This window comes from Salmo trutta, chromosome 13, assembly GCF_901001165.1.
Source record: "Salmo trutta chromosome 13, fSalTru1.1, whole genome shotgun sequence".
Lineage (NCBI taxonomy): Eukaryota > Metazoa > Chordata > Actinopteri > Salmoniformes > Salmonidae > Salmo > Salmo trutta.
In genome coordinates, this window is record NC_042969.1 from 55,977,136 (window position 1) to 56,004,941 (window position 27,806).

The 27,806-nt window shown below is 42.9% G+C and overlaps 2 protein-coding genes across 3 annotated transcripts in view; both read left to right on the forward strand.

The window, feature by feature from the left end:
• The first annotated feature begins 133 nt into the window (after positions 1-133).
• LOC115206085 (beta-secretase 1) lies at positions 134-13,391 on the forward strand. Its single transcript, XM_029772667.1, has 9 exons — positions 134-1,104; positions 7,430-7,518; positions 7,798-8,014; positions 8,356-8,493; positions 8,746-8,880; positions 9,202-9,303; positions 9,577-9,726; positions 9,944-10,115; positions 12,122-13,391. Exons 1-9 carry the CDS (start codon positions 790-792, stop codon positions 12,364-12,366), a joined length of 1,563 nt encoding a protein of 520 aa, XP_029628527.1. The 5' UTR covers positions 134-789; the 3' UTR covers positions 12,367-13,391.
• A 928-nt stretch (positions 13,392-14,319) lies between these two features.
• LOC115206086 (proprotein convertase subtilisin/kexin type 7) overlaps positions 14,320-27,806 on the forward strand; it is a 30,725-nt gene continuing 17,238 nt past the window's right edge. For both annotated transcript variants that reach the window (XM_029772668.1, XM_029772669.1), the window contains exons 1-4: positions 14,320-14,426; positions 16,906-17,379; positions 17,991-18,125; positions 21,673-21,838. In XM_029772668.1, the coding sequence (XP_029628528.1) occupies positions 16,966-17,379; positions 17,991-18,125; positions 21,673-21,838 (715 nt within the window). In that variant the 5' untranslated portion in view covers positions 14,320-14,426; positions 16,906-16,965. The remainder of the gene's footprint in view (positions 14,427-16,905; positions 17,380-17,990; positions 18,126-21,672; positions 21,839-27,806) is intronic.

Here is a 27,806-nt window from a genome sequence, read left to right on the forward strand (position 1 = left end):
GTCAAAAATAATTAGCTCTTTTACTTTATCCTTTATTATAGGCTATTTTTATTAAAGGCTCTTTTATATTTTATTACCCGTGAATAAATAGAAAAACTACTATACCCACAATGCCCCGTGCTGAGGTTGTGCTTGCAGGGAGATGCTCAGCTCTGTTACGAGATGATGCAGGATTGATGGAGGAGGCGCGTGAATGCGGGAAGGTAGCGGAGAGAATGCACAGAGGAGAGATGCGGATTATGGTGGCCTATATGACTGGGATTTTTGGTGGTGTGACAGAACCATGATTGTACGGGTAACGGGCCTCTGGATTATTGATATTGGGACCTCAGCCTTTTTGGACAACCTCTAATTCATGCGTTTTATGATTTATTTTACTATCAGCCTACTTGCGCAGTTGCTGATTTCATTATACTGAATGTGATTGTTTTGTCAACCGCTATAGGCACATGGATATTTCTGTTGTTTATCTAAGATTTTGTAAATTATTGTTTTTTTTCTTCCATACATTGAGGACAAGGTGTATGGCCGCTTCAGCAAAGCGCTCGATACCACACCATCTATAAACACGGACAGATATTCAAATCAAGTGGACTCCGCTGTCTTTTAATAAAGATGTCAAGACTATTACATTATGGCTGCAACTGCCAATTTTTGTAGCATCAGCGTTTGATCTTGGTGCAATAAACAACAGTTCTGCAGCATTTCTAATGATACCAAACTGAAAGGAGACGGTCGAGTGCGCAAATTAAGGGTCTTAAAATATATAGGCTAAAATAACATTTCAAAATGGAGGCACTCTGTCCTCGATGGATGGTATTTTTATGGACGATTGTCTGCCTATTTGTGGGTGTCAGCTTCGGCACCAACGAGGCTGAAATTGAACCAAACACCTCAGGCCCACTGGCTATTCACTTCCCACTGCGACAGGGCCCTCTCTCCGAGCCCCAACCCCCGCATTTGGCCCGGCACCGCTCTTCGAGGGCAGCGCGGAGGCGCAGAGGGGTCGGTGGCATCAATTTCGTGGACATGATCGACAACCTTCGTGGGAAATCCGGACAGGGCTACTACGTGGAGATGGCAGTGGGTTCACCGCCACAGAAGGTGACACACTCTCTCCCCCCTCTCAATTCAATTCAAATGGCTGTATTGGGGAAACATATGTTTACATTGCCAAAGCAAGTGAAATAGATAATAAAGAAAAGTGAAATAAACAATACAAAATTAACAGTAAACATTACACTCACAAAAGTTCCAAAGGAATAGAGACATTTCAAATGTCATATTATATCTATATACAGTGTTGTAACTATGTGCAAATAGTTCAAGTACAAAAGGGAAAATACATAAACATAGGTTGTAACACTGTAAATACAACATAGGTTGTATTTACATTGGTGTTTGTTCTTCTCTGGTTTCCCTTTTCTGCAACAGGTCACAAATCATGCTGTTGTGATGGTACACTGGTATTTCACCCAATTGATTTGTTTTCGAATCCTTTGTTGGTCTGTATAATCTGAGGGAAATATGCTTAGGGGTCTCTTCTCCAGGTTTATCTCTCTGTAGGTGATGGCTTTTTGTTATGGAGGGTTTGGGAATTGCTTCCTTTTAAGTGGTTGTAGAATTGAATGACTCTTCTGGATTTTGATCATTAGCGTGTATCGGCCTAATTCTGCTCTGCATGCATTCTTTGGTGTTTTCCATTGTACACAGAGGACATTTTTGCAGAATTCAGCATGCAATCTCAATTTGGTGTTTGTCCCATTTTGTGAATTCTTGGTTGGTGAGCGGACCCCAGACCTCACAACCATGAAGGGCAATGTTTTTTTAAATATAATGATTCAAGTATTTTTAGCCAGATCCTAATTGGTATGTTATATTTCATGTTCCTTTTGATGGCGTAGAAGGCCCTTCTTGCCTTGTCTCTCAGATTGTTCACAGGTTTGTGGAAGTTACCTGTGGCGCTGATGTTTAGGCTGAGGTATGTATAGTTATTTGTGTGCTCTAGGGCAACGGTGTCTAGATGGAATTTGTATTAGTGGTCCTGACAACTGGACCTTTTTTGGAACACCATTATTTTTGTCTTACTTTGTCTCTCTCTCTCACTCTGTCATTGACAAGCCCATTCAGTTGATCCTGTATGACATTTTGCTCACCTGTGCCCTATATCCTCTGCATTGTGGCACGTCAAACCTAACCTCCTATGAAACCTTTGATTAGTGGAAGCAGGTGTTTAATTGTAGGGCAAAAACTAAAATGTGCACCCCTTTGGGTCCCCAGGACCAGAATTAAAAAACACTGGCCTTGGTAAACCTTGGTAACCTGGCCTCTAAAATGACAGATGGTGACGAAGAATAACAACAAGAATAAATGTGTGTGTCTCTGTTCTTGCATGTGAGAGAAGGGAGAAAGAAGGAGAGAATGAAGCCTTTAATTCTGCAGAGAGAGAGGGGAGATAATTACCAATGTGGTGCAGCTAAGCAGCTGCAGGGTACAGACTGGCACACCACAGGGATTACTGTGTGACAGAGCCAATGTTATGCCCTGCCTAGGACACTCCCATTGTGCCACTAGGAGGATAAACCATCACTGGCTTCCATCCACTCACTAACATTTATACTGAACAAAAAATATAAACGCAACATGCAACAATTTCAACGATTTTACTGAGTTACAGTTCATATAAGGAAATCAGTCAATTGGCATTAGGCCACTTGGGAGCCAGGCCCACCCACTGGGGAGCCAGTCTCAGCCAATCAGAATTCGTTTTTCCCCCCAAAGGGCTTTATTACAGACAGAAATACTCTGTGGCATTGTGTTGTGTGACAAAACTGCACATTTGGCCTTTTATTGTCCCCAGCACAAGGTGCACCTGTGTAATGATCATGCTGTTTAATCAGCTCCTTGATATGCCACACTTGTCAGGTGGATGGGTTATCTTGGCAAAGCATAAATGCTCACTAACAGGGATGTAAAGAAATTTGTGCACACAATTTGAGAAAAATAAGCTTTTTGTGTGTATGGAAAATGTCAGGGATCTTTTATTTCAGCTCATGAAACATGGGACCAACACTTTATATGTTGCGTTTATATTTTTGTTAAGTATAGAAACATTGATATAAATACAACCATAGAGATTGATCCAGTATTAATAACTATGTATACGACGCACTAAAAGAAACATAACAAAATATTTCCCTCATGTAATAGAAGGGAATTCTATTACCATATTGCTTTGATACAGTAATACAAACCAAACATTTGCCACATAGGCTGAATAGACTACTATAAGACTCAAATGTGTGACTGTTACAGTAACTTCAAGATGTAAACTCTATGTATCAATTGTCACAGTGTAGAAGTGCTGATCTAGGATCAGGTCCCCCTGTCCATCTAATCCTATTAATTGGGACCTAAAAGGCTAAACTGATCCTAAATCAGCACTCCTAGTCTGAGACGCTACATACCTAAGGCTCCTGATATAATATCTTCTAAAATAATAGATGAGGTTGCGACAGGGATTCTAGACTTCTGCCAGAAACAGGAAGTGTAGCAGGGTTGTAGCAGGTCCGAGTTGTGTGTGTGTCAGGATGCAGCCGACCAGGCGTCTCGGGTGGTGTGTGTGAAGGGAAGCAGGATGCGGGCAGGACAGATCAATTGTGAGGCGTCAGCGTATTCCTCACCAAAATACACCCTCTACACTACAATCAGAGAGTGAAAGGAAGAGAGCATGCCAAGAGGCTGACCGAGGGAGAGTTTATGCAGGTTAAAGTTAAATCACTCTTTACAGTAATGCTAAGGTTTACCTTTATTTCAATATCATATAACATGCAAATGGATCCACACATACTGTTATGCATAATCTCCCTAGTAACCCTAATTGATTTAAATTTGATTTGTGTTTCCCCAACAATTCATTGCAATGCATGGATTGGTGTTTTGATGTGTGTGGAGGGGGTGAATGTGGTGTGGTGTTAGGGCAGGGGTGTAGTTCCAGCTAAACCCAGGGAATGGATGGCAGAGGGACATTCTCCTCCAAGAAATGTTTAGAAAATTGAAGCTCATCTACTGTATTGCATCACAATTTAAAAAACGCTAAAATACTATTTGGAGCACAGCAAAAACAAGCTAAAATGACTCCAGACATGATCAGCGTGTTGCTGTAGCTTCATCCACCTCTGTCAATAGGGGACTGAATGTTCTAGAAACCAGTGGAGGCTGCTGAGGTGAGGATGTCTCATTTTAATGGCTGGATCGGAGCATATGGAATGGCATCCATGTGTTTGATGAATTTGATACCATTCCACTGATTCTGCTTCAGCCATTACCACAAGTCCATTCTCCCCAATTAAGGTGCCACCAGCACTCCTCAGGTGCTACAAATACATCATACAAGAATTAGCTGCTATGCACTGGCTCAGCACCGGGATTAAAACTCTAGTTTAGTTTCATGTCAAGTCAATCAGCAGTTGCCTAGCCAAAGCCATCTACTACAACCATCTTTACCTCTGCACTGTTTTGAGAAAAAGTTGTGCTGTTCCCTGCAGCTGCGTGATACGCTCTGCATAAATCCTGCCAGCCAAACAAAAAGCCTTCCCTCCTGCTCCCAGGTCTCTGCATGGTCCTAAAGTCAGCCCTTGTAGTTCAGCTAAACTGCATTTGAAGTTTAACATTTTTTAAATGTTTTATTTTAGTAGCCTATTTTAAATAGTTTGTGTTGACACCCCTGTGATAGAGCGTTAGAAGATGACATGGATATCTTATGGAACAGCCGGGTGCGTGTGATGAGTGTGTTTCAAGTGACATGTTGGTGTTGGTGGGAGAGTGTGTGTGGGACCAGGTGAGAGACTAAGGCAACAGGCTGGGGGTTCTTCCAGGCACACAGTCCTTGAGGCTCTTGGCTCTGCCATGGAGAAGAACAACGTTTCTGGACTGTGTCCCAAATAGCACCCTATGGGCTTTGGTCAGAAGTAGTGCACTATAAAGGGAATAGGGTGCCTGGTAGGGATGCATCCCTGGATATTTCAGGAGCAGGATCTATTATTGATCAGGGTCCTTCTGGTCACCAGAGAGACAAAACATGGCTGCCAGTCTGATTGACTCACTGACTGCGCAAAATATGATACTCACACTGAAAGGAGAGGGAAGGAGGTAGACAGAGAGAGAAACAGAGACAGAGGGGAATCCGAGAACCGCCTAGGGGTTGGATGCAATGGAAAAGGAAAAGAGAAGGACATTTGGAGCATAATAAAAACAATACATAGCAACTGTGAGTAACATAATGCCAGGAGATGAGAGAGTGAGAGAAAGTGACTAAATGGCTGAAAAGAAGAAGTGTTTTTAGCAGCAGCTGCAGGGAATCGTTTTATGAATAGGCATGGCTGTCTCCGGGGTAACAGAGGTAGTGTCCTTATAGTCAGTGTATTTCAATGTATTCTGTCCTTTAACCCTGGAAGACGCAAGAATGCACACACCTACATATACCACATACAGTTGAAGTCGGAAGATTACATACACCTTAGCCATATACATTTAAACTCAGTTTTTCCCAATTCCTGACATTTAATCCTAGTAAAAATTCCCTTTCTTAGTGAAATGTCAGAATAATAATAGAGCGAATGATTAATTTCAGCTTTTATTTCTTTCATCACATTCCCAGTGGGTCAGAAGTTTACATACACTCAATTAGTATTTGGTAGCATTGCCTTTAAATTGTTTAACTTGGGTCAAACGTGTCAGGTAGCCTTCCACAAGCTTCCCACAATAAATTGGGTGAATTTTGGCCCATTCCTCCTGACACAGCTGGTGTAACTGAGTCAGGTTTGTAGGCCTCCTTGCTTGCACACGCTTTTTCAGTTCTGCCCACAGATTTTCTACAGGATTGAAGTCAGGGCTTTGTGATGGCCACTCCAATACCTTGACTTTGTTGTCTTTAAGCCATTTTGCCACAACTTCACAACTTTGGAAGTATGCTTGGGGTCATTGTCCATTTGGAAGACCCATTTGCGACCAAGCTTTAACTTCCTGACTGATGTCTTGAGATGTTGCTTCAATATATCCACGTAATTTTCCTACCTCATGATGCCATCTAGTTTGTGAAGTGCACCAGTCCCTCCTGCAGCAAAGCACCCCCACAACATGATGCTGCCACCCCGTGCTTCACGGTTGGAATGGTGTTCTTCGGCTTGTAAGCCTCACCCTTTTTCATCCAAACATAACGATGGTCATTATGGCCAAACAATTCTATTTTTGTTTCATCAGACCAGAGGACATTTCTCCAAAAAGTACGATCTTTGTCCCCACGTGCAGTTGCAAACTGTAGTCTGGCTTTTTTATGGCGGTTTTGGAGCAGTGGCTTTTCCTTGCTGAGCGGCCTTTCAGGTTATGTCGATATAGGACTCGTTTTACTGTGGACATACAGTGAGGGAAAAAAATATTTGATCTCCTGCTGATTTTGAGCGTTTGCCCACTGACAAAGAAATGATCAGTCTATAATTTTAATGGTAGGTTTATTTGAACAGTGAGAGAATAACAACAAAAAAATCCAGAAAAACCATGTCAAAAATGTTATAAATTGATTTGCGTGGGCAAACGTACAAAATCAGCAGGGGATCAAATACTTTTTCCCTCACTGTAGATACTTTTGTACCTATTTCCTCCAGCATCTTCACACGTTCCTTTGATGTTGTTCTGGGATTGATTTGCACTTTTTGCACCAAAGTACGTTCATCTCTAGGAGACAGACCTCGTCTCCTTCCTGAGCGGCATGATGGCTGCGTGGTCCCATGGTGTTTATACTTGCGTACTATTGTTTGTACAGATGAACGTGGTACCTTCAGGCATTTGGAAATTGCTCCCAAGGATGAACCAAACTTGTGGAGGTCTACAATCTTTTTTTCTGAGGTCTTTGCAGATTTCTTTTGATTTTCCCATGATGTCAAGCAAAGAATCACTGAGTTTGAAGGTGGGCCTTGAAATACATCCACAGGTACACCTCCAATTGACTCAAATGATGTCAATTAGCCTATCAGAAGCTTCTAAAGCCATGACATCATTTTCTGGAATTTTCCAAGCTGTTTAAAGGCACAGTCAACTTAGTGTATGTAAACTTCTTACCCACTGGAATTGTGATACAGTGAATTATAAGTGAAATAATCTGTATGGAAATAATTGTTGGGAAAATTACTTGTATCATGCACAAAGTAGATGTCTTAACCGACTTGCCAAAACTATAGTTTGTTAACAAGAAATTTGTGGAGTGGTTGAAAAACGAGTTTAAATGACTCCAACCTAAGTGTATGTAAACTTCCGACTTCAACTGTATACCTGTTACAGTATATAGGTCTAGCTTTGGAAAAATGCTCAGTGAATATGTAATATGGTTTCATAACAATGACAGCTATGTTGTGTTTGTGTGTTTGGGAATCAGTTGAATATTCTGGTGGACACAGGCAGCAGTAACTTTGCAGTTGGGGCAGCTGCTCACCCTTTCCTCTGCAGATACTACCATCGCTCACTGTGAGTACCATGGGATCTTATTACGATACACTGAAAGTGCTCCATCTTGAAAACTTTACTGCTGACATGCACAATGCTTTGGGACCATATCAACAGTGGACTGATGGACAAAATACTAAAATATTTTTGTTGAGTAAACTATCCCTTTAAATATGATATTAAATATGAATCACATTGAACAGTGAATCTCAGTGGAATCTCTCCCTTTTAGATGGCACTGCACACACTTCCCTTGGTGGACTTATACAGTAAGCACCTTTTCTCCCCTGTTGTTCATAGGTCTAAATCCTACCGCAACCTTGGGCACAGTGTCTATGTACCTTACACCCAGGGCCGCTGGGAGGGTGAGCTGGGCACTGACCTGGTGTCTGTTCCGCATGGCCCCAACGCCTCGCTCCGTGCCAACATCGCTGCCATTACCCAGTCGGACCGCTTCTTCATCAACGGATCCAACTGGGAGGGCATCCTGGGCCTGGCCTACGCCGAGATCGCCCGGGTGAGAGGGGGGAAGAGAGAGGGAGGGAAATGGGCTGGGTTGAAAACACATGGGTGAGATGGGCTTGAGGGAGATGGAGAGGGAGGGAGAGAGAAGGAAAGAGAGAGGGCTGAGCAGAGATTGCCTGGGAGGGAGGGAGGGAGCAGCTAGAGGGTCACTGGTGAGGGTGGAGAGCCAGCGCTATACAGTAATGTGGAAAATGCACAGTGATGGATTTGTTAAGATACAATGTCAATTTAGGCTTGCTGTCAACAAGATGGCTAAAATAATCACTTTAATATAGCTATCCTTTTCCCATCTTTAAATCCTTTCTAAATCCCCACCCCACCCCCTCTGTTTAGCCTGATGAGACACTGGAGCCTTTCTTTGACTCGCTGGTGCGGCAGACCCCCGTGCCCAACCTGTTCTCCCTGCAGATGTGTGGCGCAGGGTTCACCCAGAACTACAGCCTGGGCAGTGCCACCGTGGGTGGCAGCATGGTGAGAGAGAATAGACATACAGTAGATAGGAAAAGGCACAGACACATTTTCTGTTTGAGGGAAATACACAGAAGCGGTGTGTTGTGTTAGTGTAACCAAGAGGGTTATACAGAGATTGTACAGTATGTGCCAGGCAGGCAGGCAGGTCGGTATTGTTTAGCTATAATCGGTATTACAAAGGCAATATGAGATGAAAAGTGTGTTGAGAGTTTGGACTCAGCCTATGATACTGTTTGATTGCTGTTTTCTTAGATCATTGGTGGAGTGGATTCTTCTCTCTATGTTGGGGACCTGTGGTACACCCCGATCCGCCGGGAGTGGTATTATGAGGTCATCATTGTGCGCATTGAGGTCAATGGTCAGGATCTCAATATGGACTGCAAGGAGGTGAGATACTGTGTGTTTTTCTGATCAACCTTTAATCAACATTTTCCTCCCTATATCGTTCCACTTTCTCTTTAATATATTCATATAATATATGCTCTTTAGCAGACCCTTTTATCCAAAGCGACTTATAGGCATGTGTGATTACATATTAAGTATGGGTGGCCCCTTCTCTTTTTATCTTTTGTTTGCTCCTGGATTCTCTTTAGTTAACCCTGAATATCTGTCTGTTGTTTACCTTTTATCCCTAATAATGGTGCAGTAAGTGACAGTGAATAAATAATGACAATTTGCTTCCTCTCTCTTGGCTTGTGTCTCTATCAGTACAACTATGATAAGAGCATTGTGGACAGTGGCACCACTAACCTCCGGCTCCCTCGCAAAGTGTTCCAGGCAGCCGTGAAGGCCATCGAGGCAGCCTCGTCTGTGAGTCCCTCCTCATACCTCTTCTCATCTCTCTCTCGCTCCCCATATCTCTGTCTCTGTTGTTTTGATCTCTCTCTTCTTTCTAGCTGCCAGTTTCAGCTAGTGTCATGTGAAATCCCTTTTGTCAGGTCTAATGTCTGTAACAGTTTCATAGCTATAATCTTTCTCTAGTATCTGCAATTGCTAAATATTCTTTCTACCCTTCTCTCCCGAACACACGCACGCACACGCTCATGCGCACAAACATACACAAACCCCATGTCTCCCTATCAGACAGAGCAGTTTCCCTCTGGGTTCTGGTTGGGGGAGCAACTGGTGTGCTGGCAGGCTGGCACCACCCCGTGGCACATCTTCCCTGTCATCTCGCTCTACCTAATGAGTGAGAACCGCAACCAGTCCTTCCGCATCTCCATTCTCCCACAGGTAACAGTGTCTGTCTGTGTACTTACCTGTCATTGAATACAATAGGTCTTCATTATTCAGTTAATCAATTCAATGAGGTAGTGATGATCCTCTCTTAAACTGCTTTAACTTTTTATTCCATTTTGATGTGTTAAGAACTACAGAGAGTATTTGATGTACCATCCATTGTAGGTGTTCTCTGCTGACTGATGTCCACTGTTTCTTTGTCCCCCTGCAGCAGTACCTGCGACCTGTGGAGGACGTGGCTTCTGCCCAGGAGGACTGCTATAAGTTTGCCGTGTCCCAGTCCAGCACGGGCACCGTCATGGGCGCCGTCATCATGGAGGGATTCTATGTGGTGTTCGACCGCCAGAGGAAACGCATTGGATTTGCCGTCAGCACCTGCCATGGTGAGGGGGGCGACGGAGGGACTATGAGAAGTGCATTCGGAAAGTATTCAGACCCCTTTACTTTTTCCACATTTTGTTACGTTACAGCCTTATTCTAAAATGTATTAAATATTTTTTATCTCACACACAATACCCAATAAGGACAAAGCAAAAACAGGTTTTTAGACATTTTTGCAAATGTATTAAAAATAAAAAATAGAAATACCTAATTTAGCTTTTGCTATTAAACTGGATATTGAGCTCATTGATATGATCAGTTTCCATTGATCATCCTTAAGATGTTTCTACAACTTGACTGGAGTCCACCTGTGGTAAATTCAATTGATAGGACATGATTTGGAAAGGCACACACCTGTCTACATAACGTCCCACAGTTGACAGTGCATGTCAGAGAAAAAAAACAAGCCATGAGGTTGTAGGAATTGTCTGTAGAGCTCCGAGACAGGATTGTGTCGAGGCACAGATCTGGGGAAGGGTACCAAAACAATTCTGCAGCATTGAAGGTCCCCAAGGACACAGTGGCCTCCATCATTCTTAAATGGAAGAAGTTTGGAACCACCAAGACTCTTCCTAGGGCTGGCCGCCTGGCCAAACTGAGTAATCGGTGGAGAAGGGCCTTGGTCAGGGAGGTGACCAAGAACCTAATGGTCACCCTGACAAAGCTCTAGAATTCCTCTGTGGAGATGGGAGAACCTTCCAGAAGGACAACCATCTCTGCAGCACCACCAATCAGGCCTTTATGGTAGAGTGGCTAGACGGAAGCCACTCCACAGTAAAAGGCACATGACAGCCCGCTTGGAGTTTGCCAAAAGGCACCTAAAGACTCGCAGACCATGAGAAACAAGATTCTCTGGTCTGATGAAACCAAGATTGAACTCTTTGGCTTGAATGCCAAGCGTCACGTCTGGAGGAAACCTGGCACCATCCCTACGGTGAAGCATGGTGGTGGCAGCATCATGCTGTGGGGATGTTTTTCAGCGGCAGGGACTGGGAGACTATTCAGGATTGAGGGAAAGATTAACGGAGCAAAGTACAGAGAGATCCTTGATGAAAACCTGCTCAGGACCTCAGACTGGGGCGAAGGTTCACCTTCCAACAGGACAACGACCCAAAGCACACAGCCAAGACAACACAGGAGTGGCTTCGGGACAAGTCTCAATGTCCTTGAGGGGCCCAGCTGGAGCCCGGACTTGAACCCGATCGGACATCTCCGGAGAGACCTGAAAATAGCTGTGCAGCGACGCTCCCCATTAAACCTGACAGAGCTTGAGAGGATCTGCAGAGAATAATGGGAGAAACTCTCCAAATGCAGGTGTGCCAAGCTTGTAGCTTCATACACAATAAGTCATAAACCAAGAAGACTCGAGGCTGTAATCGCTACCAAAGGTGCTTCAACAAAGTACTGAGTAACGGGTCTGAATACTTATGTAAATGTGATATTTCAGTTTTTATTTTATAAACTTGCACAAAAAAAATACAAAATGTTTTTGCTTTGTCATTATGGGGTATTGTGTGTAGATTTGTGAGGAACATTTTAGAATAGGGCTGTAACATAACAAATATGTAAACAAAACATTATGAACACCTGCTCTTTCTATGACATAGACTGACCAGGTGATCACTTATTGATGTCACTTGTTAAATCCACTTCAATCAGTGTAGATGAGGGGGAGGAGACAAGTTAAAGAAGGATTTGTGTGTGTGTGGACGTGTTTAACTATACTTGTGGGAACATTTTGTTGGTCCCCAAAGGTCAAATTATGTTTCTAGGGGGTTTAGGTTTAAGGTTAGAATTAGTGTTAGGGTTAGAATTAGGTTTAGGAGCTAGGGTTAGTTTTAGGATTAGGGTTGAAGCTAGGGTTAGGGTTAAGGTTAGGGTACAGGTTAGGGAAAATAGGATTTTGAATGGGACTGAATTGTGTCCCCCCACAAGGTTAGTTGTACAACACTATGTGTGTGCCTGTATGTTTGTATGTTGCTGATCTAGGTGTATTTCTATGCCACAGTGCACGATGAGTTCCGCACAGCGTCCGTTGAGGGGCCATACCATGGCGTGGACCTGGAGGACTGCGGCTACAACATCCCGCAGACAGACGAGTCCACCCTCATGACCATTGCCTACATCATGGCAGGCATCTGTGCCCTCTTCATGCTGCCATTGTGCCTTATGGTGTGCCAGTGGCGCTTTTCCCGCTGCCTTCGCCCACCTGGATTTGGGGACTTTGCTGATGATATCTCACTCCTCAAATGATAGAGAGACATGGACATACTGTACACAGGAGAGGCAAGCCTACCAGAAATGGAGATGGTGGCTTTGCTTATTGTTGTTGAGTGCGCATCAGCCTCATTGAGTGATGCAGAAACAGATTAATATGTAGGATGGTGTTGGTTGTGGCTTGGGCGGGTGGCACAATGACCAATCAAGCCAATGGCCATTTACTTTGGATTCATCAAAGGTGGATATACCAGCAAGCTGGGTTAAATGGCTTCCTGGATTCAGTGGACAACTTTATTGATATAAGGGCATGATATAAGTATACAATACGTATAGGTGTGTGTGAGTGTTTGTGATTGTATGAGGTGTGTGTATATGTGTGTTTATGGATCAAATGTACAAAGTAGATTATCTAGAATTTAAAGATGGACCTGATCATTGAATATATTGGATTTGTTTGATTTGACATCAACAGTACCAGCTAAGGAAAGCTAATCATAAGTGCTAATTGGGTGAACTTTTCAAGAGTGAAATTAGCACTCAAATATCAGATGCAATTAACTTTTATGGTGAAGCCATGTTACTTGGTGTGCATTAAAAAGCTAAGATGATGTATTTAATACGGTTAATATCAGATATGGCACTTTTATATGGCTCTTGTTGATTCAGTTGGTGCATTACCTCACTGCTAGTGAATGCACTAATTCACACAAAAAGAAAAGCACGGACACACACACACGCAATGATTCTCCCACACATACAGATGTCTTCAAAACCTCCAAACAGCTTAACCATCTCAGCCAACCCCTCAACAGCTTTATACAAAAACTCACCTACACAGACAGTAACACACATATTCATGAAACCCCAGTCAACTATCCCTATGGTGTGCTTGAATATAAATAGTTGTGTTATTTTATGTAAATTAACACAATATTAAAATGTCTCAATGAGGGAAAGATTCTACTTTCATCGACCTGCTGTAAATAAATCTGAAATGTATATCTGTCAGATGCACTGACCACAGACTGCGAATAAATAAAGTAACAAATATAACAGAATCTATGTCCTGACTTTAATTCCCCTTCCCTGATGAGTGGGATACAGACATCTGGACTTATGGCACTGTTGTTTAAATCAATCCTGCATCTTGTATTGCCGCATTTCATGTAGGTTGAAAAAAGTCAAGGTCTCTAAGTAATGGACCAAATACTGCAGTATCATGATTAGAAGACTAATAAATAGTATTTTTCAAGAATCAATGGGAAAATACACTGAGTATACAAAACATTAAGAACAGCTTCTCTTTCCATGACAGACTGACCAGGTGAAAGCTATGATTCCTTATTGATGTCACTTGTTAAATAAACTTCAATCAGTATAGATGAAGGGGAGGAGACAGGTTAAAGAAGGATTTGTAAGCCTTGAGACATGGATTGTGTGTGCGCCATTCAGGGGGCGAATGGGCAAGACAAAACATTTAAGTGCTTTTGAACGGGACCTCAAACGTTTCCTGAGTGTATCAAGAATGGTCCACCACCCAAAGGACATCCAGCCAACTTGACACAACTGTGGGAAGCATTGGAGTCAACATGGTTCAGCATCCCCGTAGAATGCTTTTGACACCTTGTGGAGTCCATTTATATTTTTTTATTAAACCTTTATTTAACTCCATACCCTGACAAATTGAGCCTGTTCTGAGGGCAAAAGGGGGGTGCAACTCAATATTAGGAAGGTGGTTCCTACCGTTTAGTATAATCAGTGTATCATTCATTTAAAAGTCAAAAACTTACTGTGAGAGATCTGTAAACTTGTATTATATTTCACCTCACCTGTTAGCCTACCTGTGTCTCTCTTAGCCTGAGTACCAGTCTGTTAATCTAACAAACATTCCACTCCTTGTAGTCCCTGTCATATGCCAAAGATGTTTAGCGTGGCAAGGAGTGTAATGACAGTTTAACTCACCCAAGTGGATAACATTTTTTGTTTTTAAATACGTTGCGGAAGTGACGACATTACGGAAACTACAGTCTCAGCTATCGTAAATGAAATTGTAGTCCACAAATAAACGGCAGAATAAAGACGTCGACGAAAAGGTAAAATACATAAATCAGTATGACATTTAGCCATGTGATTATAGTACTTGTTTGCGTGTTGAGGACTAGCTGACAATGGCTAATTAACGTCGTTAGCTGGCTAGCTGTTTAACTTCGTCAGCCACACTGTCTGTTTATAGCGAGCGTAGCTAATTAGCAAGCTATCAGATGAACTAAGGAGTTCTGGCTATTTACATAACTAGCTGTCGAATAAAAAATATAGTTATCTATGTGTTTCGCTATTTCGTTTGTCGCAGTCGTGTTATAAAACGAGCTTCCAAACTGCTGTAACTAACTAGCTCCTAAAACGTTGGTAGCTAACGTTAGCTAGCTTACATTACTGTACAGCGAGCCAATTTACACGCCCGAAACAAGCAACCAGAGTGGGGTTTTATATCAATGCATCTAACGTTTAGATATGTCAAGTTAATTACCTCTGAAGTTGGGAGTTAGGCCTACTTCTACTAAACTAACACACAACGTCATAGTTAACGTTAGCTACTAAACATGTTTTTGTTAATTTCTGAATCTGTCAATATTGATATCCATACTATGTTTTCCTCTACTACTGTACTGATTAATAACACTGTCCCTGCCCAGGGTTTCCCAAACTCGGACCTGAGGCCGCCCTGGGTGCATGTTTTGGTTTTTGCCCTAACACTACACAGCTGATTCCAGTAAACAAAGCTTGCTGATGAGTTGGCAATTTGAATCAGCTGTGTAGTGCTAGGGCAAAAACAAAAATGTGCACCCAGGGGGGAAGTTTGGGAAAGCCTGTCCTAGCACAATAATGGACAAAAGCAGGATTTCCCAACCCTCTCCCTGGCCCACACAGATGTTTCACATTTTAGTTTTAACCCTACATTGGCTCGCCAGATTAAATTAGTCAAAGCTGTGATGATTAGTTGACTAATTGAATCAGGTGTGGCAGTTTAGAGTTAAACCAAAGAGGAAGAGAGGCCCAATTCTGTGGAAAATCTGTCTCCCACCAGCAAGTGGTGTTTTTGTATGGAGGTCAATGAGTGTTGAATTTGGTTAACAAATAAAATGTATGGCTTATTTGCTACATGAGGCTTATTTTTAATTAGAGGTTTTGTAGTGCTGGCGTTAAGCGTGTACTGATAAGTAGGACATGTGACATCCCGGCAAGTTGTCTCAAGATGGCTATGCATATTCATGGAATGAGACTAGTAGCATAGCCACTCTCCATTGAATACAGGCGGTTGATGTCAACAACCCTCATCGAATAGTAAAAAATAGGACAACAATAATGAGAGATCCATCAATCCAAAGAAAGGATAGGCGGGAGCTAGACAGCCTGCCATGCTGCTTTGTGGACAACGACTCCCATTGTTAGGGTGGAGATACACCTATAATCTTTGGTTAAAACAAACATTTAAAATGTATAGGGGGAGGAAGCGAGGGTTGGGGAAATCCTGGACTAAAAGAGCCTAATAATCTAAGGACCTTACGTGTTCTGTTAAGAGGCGAATTGGCACTGGCAGCCTAAACTGCCAAATGCTCCCATCTAAACGTAAATCGATTCTCAATTGTGGTACGGTTCTTGATAACCGTACCACAATTCTTTAATAACACCAAATAATTTTACAAATGCAAAATATACACTTACTGTACACTGTTTTTAAGTGGTTTTAGCACAGTATTTTTCAGTGACAACACTTTAACAAAACCTCCCCGGCCAGAAGATTCAATTGTCAATTAGCGCTAAAGGTTGTTATGCATGGGCTATCCCTGTCCTAGTGTTGATGTCCTTGGAATAACCTGTTGAACTGGTCGAACCACCCAGAAATGATAACCTGAGTCTTTCCCTTTGTTGATGTAGTCTAGTTTATTCTGCTTTTCGCTAGATTCTCCAATCTTAATTTACAAGCTTCACAAAATGTGGGTTCAAGTGGCCTCTGTTCACACCGTTGTAAACAACACAATTTGTGTGAATTCGTGTCACGACAAGTCTGTGTGCGCTGTAATATGAATAACATGCATGATTCTCTTAGTCAGGTTATAGTCCTATTCTTTCCTAACAGAGAAAAAGGGCATGTCAATACTCAGCAAAATATGCATTGGTCACAATGGCTTTGTCATTTTGTAGAACTTGAGTTGATTCATATGCTACATGGAGTTGTCCTTGTATTCTGTGGTTAGACTAGCCTATCATTAGCAGGATCATAGTGTTACATGGATATGGTAAAACATGTACCGTCCGCCTCTCCAGTGTCAGTAACAGCACAATGTTATATAGGCCTGGTGCCGTGATTGGCTGGAGTTCTGATATGAACAGTGTGCCAATGGAGGGTGTGTACCAGTGCATTACTTTGAGGGCTGTTGAATATGAGAACTGGTCTGTTGTTGTGAAATCTCGCTACTGCCTTTTGAATGCCACACTGCAGTGGAGCCATCTCTCCCTCTTCTGTGTGTCCAGCTACTTTCTCTACTCCTCCTCACCACCCTGTCTCCTCAGGCTGCAGGTCCTAATGTGGAGGCGGAGCAGAACTTGCGTTGAGCACGTGCCTGTGTTGCCATGGGGTCACCCCCCTTGTTCCTGCTCCTCCTGGGCCTGACCCCTATGCTCCGCCTGACTGTTCATACCTTCCACACGTCCGCCCCTCCCCCGGCTCCTCCTCCCTCCTGTGGGCCGGGCCAGTCCTGGGCCGTCCGGCTGCACACAGACTCAGAGCTGCTGGAGGCTGAAGGCTCCACCCTTCACGAGCTGGCCAGCAGGGTGGCTGAGCAGGCTGGCCTGGAGAACAGGGGCCAGATAGGACAGCTGGAAGGCCACTACCTGCTCTGTGCCGGGCCTGAGGAGGAGGGCAGGCCGGGGGATGTGCTGGCAGCCCACCCTCATGTGCTCTGGCACTCCCAGGAGCAGGTCCTCAGCCGCTCCAAGAGGGCAATAGCCTTCAACGACCCCAGATACCCATTACAGTGGCACCTGGTGAGAATTAGGCCTAATTTGTCTTCTTTATTTTATTTCAGAACTGTTTCATAGCTAAGCAATATTCAGATCTACTTACTGCACACCTATAGCCTATAGAATATTCAAATCTACTTACTGCACACCTATAGCCTATAGAATATTCAAATCTACTTACTGCACACTTATAGAATATTCAAATCTACTTAATGCACACTTATAGCCTATAGAATATTCAAATCTACTTACTGCATGCACACTTATAGCCTATAGAATATTCACATCTACTTACTGCATGCACACTTATAGCCTATAGAATATTCACATCTACTTACTGCATGCACACTTATAGCCTATAGAATATTCAAATCTACTTACTGCATGCACACTTATAGCCTATAGAATATTCAAATCTACTTACTGCATGCACACTTGTAGCCTATAGAATATTCAGATCTACTTGCTGCATACTTATAGCCTATAGAATATTCAGATCTGTAAGAATGCACAGTACTTTTTAAACTGTCGGCTATATGCCACGATTATTTTCATTCCTCATTTGCAAACAATGTCTTCAACTCTGTAACCTTTGTCACTTCCCTGCTCTTCTCCTCCTCTCCACCCACCCGCAGCACAACGATGTCAGGGTGGGCATGGACATCAATGTGACTGGTGTATGGGAGCACAACATCACAGGGACAGGGGTGACAGTGGTGGTCGTGGACGATGGGGTTCAGCACACCCTCCAGGACATTCAGCCAAACTATGTGAGTTTCATACTCTGAAATCTTCATCCCTAACTACAACGTTTTCAGACAAGATAGAACGACCAAATGGGGCGGTGTTGCAATCTACTGCAGAGATAGCTTGCAGAGTTCTGTCCTACTATCCAGGTCTGTACCCAAACAATTTGAACTTCTACTTTTAAAAATCCATCTCTCTAAAAACAAGTCTCTCACCGTTGCCACCTGCTATAGACCACCCTCGACCCCCAGCTGTGCTCTGGACACCATATGTGAACTGATTGCCCCCCATCTATCTTCAGAGCTCGTGCTACTAGGTGACCTAAACTGGGACATTCTTAACACCCCAGCCATCCTACAATCCAAGCTTGACGCCCTCAATCTCACACAAATTATTAATGAACCCACCAGGTACCACCCCAAAGCCGTAAACACTGGCACCCTCATAGATATCATCCTAACCAATTTGCCCTCTGAATACACCTCTGCTGTTTTCAACCAAGATCTCAGCGATCACTGCCTCATTGCCTGCATCCGTAATGGGTCTACCGTCAAACGACCTCCACTCATCACTGTCAAACGCTCCCTGAAACATTTCAGTGAGCAGGCCTTTCTAATCGACCTGGCCATGGTATCCTGGAAGGATATTGACCTCATCCCGTCAGTAGAGGATGCCTGGTTATTTTTTTTAAATGCCTTCCTCACCATCTTAAATAAGCATGCCCCATTCAAGAAATTTAGAACCAGGAACAGATATAGCCCTTGGTTCTCCCCAGACCTGACTGCCCTTAACCAACACAAAAACATCCTATGGCGTTCTGCATTAGCATCAAACAGCCCCCGTGATATGTAACTTTTCAGGGAAGTTAGAAACCAATACACACAGGCAGTTAGAAAAGCTAAGGCTAGCTTTTTCAAGCAGAAATTTGCTTCCTGCAACACAAATTCAAAAAAGTTCTGGGACATTGTAAAGTCCATGGAGAATAAGAACACCTCCTCCCAACTGCCCACTGCACTGAGGATAGGAAACTCTGTCACCACCGATAAACCCACTATAATTGAGAATTTCAATAAGCATTATTCTACGGCTGGCCATGCTTTCCACCTGGCTACCCCTACTGCAGTCAACAGCACTGCACCCCCCACAGCTACTCGCCCAAGCCTTCCCAATTTCTCCTTCTCCCAAATCTATTCAGCTGATGTTCTGAAAGAGCTGCAAAATCTGGACCCCTACAAATCAGCCGGGCTAGACAATCTGGACCCTTTCTTTCTAAAATGATCTGCCAAAATTATTGCAACCCCTATTACTAGCCTTTTCAACCTCTATTTCGTGTCGTCTGAGATTCCCATAGATTGGAAAGCAGCTGCTGTCATCCCCCTCTTCAAAGGAGGGGACACTCTTGACCCAAATTGCTATAGACCTATATCCATCCTACCCTGCCTTTCTAAGGTCTTCAAAAGCCAAGTCAACAAACAGATTACCGACCATTTCGAATCCCACCGCACCTTCTCCGCTATGCAATCTGGTTTCAGAGCTGGTCATGGGTGCACCTCAGCCACGCTCAAGGTCCTAAACGATATCGTAACCGCTGTCGATAAGAAACAATACTGTGCTGCCGTTTTCATTGACCTGGCCAAAGCTTTCGACTCTGTCAATCACCACATCCTCATCGGCAGACTCAATAGCCTTGGTTTCTCTAATGATTGCATCGCCTGGTTCACCAACTACTTCTCTGATAGAGTTCAGTGTGTCAAATCAGAGGGCCTGTTGTCCGGACCTCTGGCAGTCTCTATGGGGGTGCCACAGGGTTCAATTCTTGGGCCAACTCTTTTCTCTGTATACATCAATGATGTCGCTCTTGCTGCTGGTGAGTCTCTGATCCACCTCTACGCAGACGACACCATTCTGTATACTTCTGGCCCTTCTTTGGACACTGTGTTAACAACCCTCCAGACGAGCTTCAATGCCATACAACTCTCCTTCCGTGGCCTCCGACTGCTCCTAAATACAAGTAAAACTAAATGCATGCTCTTCAACCGATCGCTGCCTGCACCTGCCCGCCTGTCCTGCATCACTACTCTGGACGGTTCTGACTTAGAATATGTGGACAACTACAAATACCTAGGTGTCTGGTTAGACTGTAAACTCTCCTTCCAGACTCACATCAAACATCTCCAATCCAAAGTTAAATCAAGAATTGTCTTCCTATTTCACAACAAAGCATCCTTCACTCATGCTGCCAAACATACCCTCGTAAAACTGACCATCCTACCGATCCTCGACTTTGGCGATGTCATTTACAAAATAGCCTCCAATACCCTACTCAACAAACTGGATGCAGTCTATCACAGTGCCATCCGTTTTGTCACCAAAGCCCCATATACTACCCACCACTGCGACCTGTACGCTCTCGTTGGCTGGCCTTCGCTTCATAATCGTCGCCAAACCCACTGGCTCCAGGTCATTCTACAAGACCCTGCTAGGTAAAGTCCCCCCTTATCTCCGCTCACTGGTCACCATAGCAGCACCCACCTGTAGCACGCGCTCCAGCAGGTATATCTCTCTGGTCACCCCCAAAGCCAATTCCTCCTTTGGCCGTCTCTCTTTCCAGTTCTCTGCTGCCAATGACTGGAACGAACTACAAAAATCTCTGAAACTGGAAACACTTATCTCCCTCACTAGCTTTAAACACCAGCTGTCAGAGCAGCTCACAGATTACTGCACCTGTACATAGCCCATCTATAATTTAGCCCAAACAACTACCTCTTCCCCTACTGTATTTATTTATTTTATTTATTTTATTTTGCTCCTTTGCACCCCATTATCTCTATTTCTACTTTGCACTTTCTTCTACTACAAATCCACCATTCCAGTGTTTTACTTGATATATTGTATTTACTTTGCCACCATGGACTTTAAAAAATATATATATTTTATTTATTTTTATTTATTTTTTGCCTTTACCTCCCTTATCTCACCTCATTTGATCACATTGTACATGGACTTATTTTTCTACTGTATTATTGACTGTATATTTGTTTTACTCCATGTGTAACTCTGTGTTGTTGTATGTTGTCGAACTGCTTTGCTTTATCTTGGCCAGGTCGAAATTGTAAATGAGAACTTGTTCTCAACTTGCCTACCTGGTTAAATAAAGGTGAAATAAATAAATAAATACTGGCCACATCTAGGCCTATTTCCTTTTGAAGCTTTTTACTATTAAAATGGGTAAGCTGACGCACACCCCAAAGTCTTTTGTAGAGGTGCTGACTTACGGAGAGTAAACTATAAAAAGAAGGTATGTCACAGACTCTAATTATGCTCCCAAATATTTTATGGGTATCACAACCAACGTTCCGGCACACAGTGCCTTCGTCAGGGTTAGGGTTCAGTGCACCGAAGAAGGCACAGTGTGCCATAACATTTTTGGGAGCATAATTAGTGACTTTGTTTCTTTTTAAAGCTTTTTGCTGATGTCATCATGTAGTATGTTCTTTTCCAAATTCACATTCTCACATGCTTTATTCTTGACCAATACAAATGTTGTCGTGCTTCATTCTGTCCCTTTAGAGTCCAGAGGGCAGTTATGACTTGAACTCCAACGACCCGGACCCCATGCCCCACCCGGACGCCCGCAGTGACAACCACCACGGCACGCGCTGCGCTGGGGAGATCGCCGCTGTCTCCAACAACAGCTTCTGCGCTGTGGGCGTGGCCTATGGCAGTAAAGTGGCAGGTACATTGTGTGTTTGGAAAGCATGGTTATGGTAACAATCAGAAGATTTTACAGGGTTGTATTCATTAGTGCACACCTTAGTAAATAGTTTTGCACGGAAAATGAACATTTGTGTTGCTTTTTGGACAAGATCAAGTAGTCCCTCTCTGTTTGTCCTTTTCTTCAGTTTGGTGCCTAGGAGGGAATTCAGACCCAAGATAGGCGCGCATAAATTGAACTTTTCTCTCTACGAGTATTCTGATCTTGAACGAATGTGACAGCCAGCTAAACGTTTGGGGTGGATATCATTGAAATTGAGGTGCCAGAGGTGTACACCGTATTCTGACCTTGACTTAATTCCCTTATAATTCCACCACCTTTACGCGCAAGGAAACCATGACTAATGTCGAGCATCTGTTGGTTCAAAGTAGAAAAACATCTATTTCCAATAGTAATGACACCATTCTCCATGCATGGTAATGTATAATTGAAGTCGGAAGTTTACATACACTTAGGTTGGAGTCATTAAAACTCGTTTTTCAACCACTCCATAAATTTCTTGTTAACAAACTATAGTTTTGGCAAGTCGGTTAGGACATCTACTTTGTGAATGACACAGTTAATTTTTCCAACAATTGTTTACAGACAGATTATTTCACTTATAATTCACTGTATCACAATTCCAGTGGGACAGACTTTACATACACTAAGTTGACTGTGCCTTTAAACAGCTTGGAAAATTCCAGAAAATGATGTCATGGCTTTAGAAGCTTCTGATAGGCTAATTGACATCATTTGAGTCAATTGGAGGTGTACCTGTGGATGTATTTCAAGGCCTACCTTCAAACTCAGTGTCTCTTTGCTTGACATCATGGGAAAATCAAAAGAAATCAGCCAAGACCTCAGAAAAAAAAAATGTTGACCTCCACAAGTCTGGTTCATCCTTGGGAGCAATTTCCAAATGCCTGAAGGTACCACGTTCATCTGTACAAACAACAGTACGCAAGTATAAACACCATGGGACCACGCAGCCATCATGCCGCTCAGGAAGGAGACGCGTACCTGTCTCCTAAATCAATCCCAGAACAACAGCAAAGGACCTTGTGAAGATGCTGGAGGAAACAGGTACAAAAGTATCTGTATCCACAGTAAAATGAGTCCTATATCGACATAACCTGAAAGGCCGCTCAGCAAGGAAGAAGCCACTGCTCCAAAACTGCCATAAAAAAGCTAGACTACGGTTTGCAACTGCACATGGGGACAAAGGTCGTACTTTTTGGAGAAATGTCCTCTGGTCTGATAAAACAAATATAGAACTGTTTGGCCGTAATGGCCATCATTATGTTTGGAGTAAAAAGGGGGAAGCTTGCAAGCCGAAGAACACCATCCCAACCGTGAAGCACGGGGGTGGCAGCATCGTGGTGTGGGGGTGCGTTGCTGCAGGAGGGACTGGTGCGCTTCACAAAATAGATGGCATCATGAGGTAGGAAAAATGATGTGGATATATTGAAGCAACATCTCAAGACATCAGTCAGGAAGTTAAAGTTAAATCCCACCATACCTTCTCCGCTACGCAATCTGGTTTCAGAGCTGGTCATGGGTGCACCTCAGCCACACTCAAGGTCCTAAACGACATCATAACCGCCATCGATAAGAGACATTACTGTGCAGCCGTATTCATCGACCTGGCCAAGGCTTTCGTCTCTGTCAATCACCACTTTATTATTGGCTGACTCGACAGCCTTGGTTTCTCAAATGATTGCCTCACCTGGTTTACCAACTACTTCTCTGATAGAGTTCAGTGTGTCAAATCGGAGGGCCTGTTGTCCGGACCTCTGGCAGTCCCTATGGGTGTGCCACAGGGTTCAATTCTCGGGCCGAGTCTCTTCTCTGTATACATCAATGATGTTGCTCTTGCCGCTGGTGATTCTCTGATCCACCTCTACACAGACGACACCATTCTGTATACTTCTGGCCCCTCTTTGGACACTGTGTTAACCTCTATGGGCTATGTGGGACGCAAGCGTCCCACCCCTGGTACACCCTATCAACAACAGGTGAAATATCAAGAGCGCCAAATTTGAAAACAATTAAATGTCATAATTCAAATTTCTCAAACATACAACTATCTTACACCCTTGAAAGATAAACATCTCCTTAATCTAACCACGTTGTCCGGTTTCAAAAAGGCTTTACGGCGAAAGCATAAAGTTAGATTATGTTAGGACAGTACATTGAAAATAGCTGTGTGTGATGTTTTGTCAATGCAAAGACACGCGTCACCAAAAGCAGAAAACCAGCTAAAATTATGCACTAACCTTTGACAATCTCCATCAGATGACACTCCTAGGACATTATGTTAGACAATACATGCATTTTTAGTTCTATCAAGTTCATATTTATATCCAAAAACAGCGTTTTACTATGGCGTTGATGTTGAGGAAATCTTTTTCCTCCAATACCGCCAGTCAAATCAGCACAACAAATTAAATAATTACTATTCGAAAACATTGGTAAAATATTATATTGTCATTCAAAGAATTATAGATTTACATCTCTTGAACGCAACCGGATTGCCAGATTTAAAAATAACCTTACTGGGAAATCACACTTTGCAATAATCTGAGCACTGCGCCCAGAAAAATACGCTTTGCGGTACAGACTAACCGCCATGTTGGAGAGATCTAAAATCGAAAATACTATGTAAATAATCCATTACCTTTGATTCTCTTCATCAGATGTCACTTCCAGGAATCCCAGGTCCATAACAAATGTCGTTTTGTTCGAAAAAGCTCGTAATCTATGTCCAAAAAGCTCCGTGTTGTTAGCATATGATCTAAGCCCGCCGGACTTCTCTTCATGAAAGAGGGGAGAAAAAATATTTACGTTCGTTCAAACATGTCAAACGTTGTATAGCATAAATCATTAGGGCCTTTTTCAACCAGAACATGAATAATATTCAAGGCGGACGATTGCATTCTCTTTTAAAACGTATTGGAACGAGAGTACCCAACATGAACTCGCGCGCCAGAGTCTTGTCGGCCACCACCGTTCCAAGGCTCTTGTTCGTTCAGTTCTCACAGTAGAAGACTCAAACAACTTTGTAAAGACTGGTGACATCTAGTGGAAGCCATAGGAAGTGCTCAACGATTAATAAGCCCCTGTGTGTTTCAATGGCATAGGCTTAAAGGTAATTCAACAAATCAGGTATCCACTTCCTGTCAGAATTTGTCTCAGGGTTTTGACTGCCATATGAGTTCTGTTATACTTACAGACACCATTCAAACAGTTTTAGAAAATTCAGAGTGTTTTCTATCCAAACCTGAACAATAATATGCATATTCTAGCTTCTGAGTTGGTGTAGGAGGCAGTTAAAAATGGGCACATATTTTTTTCAAAATTCTCAATACTGCCCCCTATCCCCAACAGGTTTTAAGTAACCTCCAGACGAGCTTCAATGCCATACAACTGTCCTTCCGTGGCCTCCAACTGCTCTTAAACGCAGGTAGAACTAAATGCATGCTATTCAATCGATCACTGCCCGCACCTGCTCGCACCTGCACCTGCTCTGACTTACGTGGACAACTACAAATACGTGGACAACTACAAATACCTGGGTGTCTGGTTAGACTGTAAACTCTCCTTCCAGACTCACATTAAGCATCTCCAATCCAACATTAAATCTAGAATCGGCTTCCTATATCGCAACAAAGCATCCTTCACTCATGCTGCCAAACACACCCTTGTAAAACTGACCATCCTACCGATCCTCGACTTCGGTGATGCATCTATAAAATAGCCTCCAACACTCTACTCAACAAACTGGATGCAGTCTATCACAGTGCCATCCGTTTTGTCACCAAAGCCCCATATACTACCCACCACTGCGACCTGTACGCTCTCGTTGGCTGGCCTTTGCTTCATAATCGTCGCCAAACCCACTGGCTACAGGTTATCTACAAGTCTCTGCTAGGTAAAGCCCCGCCTTATCTCCGCTCACTGGTCACCATAGCAGCACCCACTCGTAGCATGCGCTCCAGCAGGTATATCTCACTGGTCAACCCCAAAGCCAATTCCTCCTTTGGTCATCTTTCCTTCCAGTTCTCTGCTGCCAATGACTGGAACGAACTGCAAAAATCTCAAGCTGGAGACTCATATCTCCCTCACTAGCTTTAAGCACCAACTGTCAGAGCAGCTCACGGATCACTGCCCCTGTACATAGCCCATCTGTAAACAGCCCATCTATCTACCTACCTCATCCCCATACTGTATGTATTTATTTATCTTGCTCCTTTGCACCCCAGTATCTCTTCTTGCACATTCATCTTCTGCACATCTACCATTCCAGTGTTTAACTGCTATATTGTAATTACTTCGCCACCATGGTCTATTTATTGCCTTAACTTACCTCATTTGCACTCACTGTATATAGACTTTTTGTTTTATTTTGTTCTACTGTATTATTGACTGTATGTTTTGTTTATTCCATGTGTAACTCTGTGTTGTTGTATGTGTCGAGTTGCTATGCTTTATCTTGGCCAGGTCGCAGTTGCAAATGAGAACTTGTTCTCAACTAGACTACCTGGTTAAATATAGGTGAAATAAAAAAATAAAAAAAGCTTGGTTGCAAATGGGTCTTCCAAATGGACAATGACCCCAAGCATACTTCCAAAGTTGTGCCAAAATGGCTTAAGGTCAACAAAGTCAAGGTATTGGAGTGGCCATCACAAAGCCCTGACCTCAATCCTATAGAACATTTGTGGGCAGAACTGAAAAAGGGTGTGAGAGCAAGGAGTCCTACAAACCTGACTCGGTTACACCAGCTCTGTCAGGAGGAATGGGCCAAAATTCACCCAACTTATTGTGGAAGGCTACCTAAAACGTTTGACCCAAGTTAAACAATTTAAAGGCAATGCTACCAAATACTAATTGAGTGTATGAAAACTTCTGACCCACTGGGAATGTGATGAAAGAAATGAAAGCTGAAATGAATCATTCTCTCTACTATTACTCTGACATTTCACATTCTTAAAATAAAGTGGTTATCCTAACTGACCTAAGACAGGGAATTTTTATAAGGATTAAATGTCAGGAATTGGGAAACTGAGTTTAATGTATTTGGCTAAGGTGTATGTAAACTTCAGACTTCAACTGTAGTTAAATTAGTATTTGTTTGGAAAAGGGGATTGTAATTACAAATGGCAATTGTTTTAGCAAGCATTTCGCTACACCCACAATACCATCTGCTAAATATGTGTATGTGACCAATAAAATGTTATTTGATTTTAGCTTAGTTATCCTTATGATCGCTAGAGACGAATGTGAAACAAGTCATGGAGGAAAACTGAAAATAATATCAACGTGACATATTTTGGCCTCTTTTCTACTGTGATGTAGGCTATAAATAGCTGTGACAATACGTTTTGATTAACGGATGTCCTAAACACCCAAGCAATAGGTTTCTGTAGCATCAAACCTACTGAGTTGATTTATGCCCTCTAGAAAGTTTTAATTATATGTCCAGGCTTTCATCCATTACATTTTTTTGTGTTAGTTTCCATTTTGCATCATTCCATTCTGTTTAACTTTCTTTCCTCTGTCATGTCTGTGTAGTTGTTCCTGAGGATTGCTAGCAATAGTGGAACATTTTAGGCTAACGTTGTGCAATAATTTGGGACATGGTAGCCTATTTCAGGGTTTCCCAAACTCGGTCCACGGGACATCAAGGGGTGCACGTTTAGCTTTTTGCCTTAACACTACACAGCTGATTAAAATGATCAAAGCTTGATGATTAGTTGATTATTTGAATCAACTGTGTAGTGCTAGGGCAAAAATCAAAACGTTACACCCCTTGGGGTCCCGAGGACTGAGTTTGGGAAAGCCTGGCCTATTTGAATCATTTATGGAACTCATACCACACTTACAGTGCCTTGCGAAAGTATTCGGCCCCCTTGAACTTTTCGACCTTTTGCCACATTTCAGGCTTCAA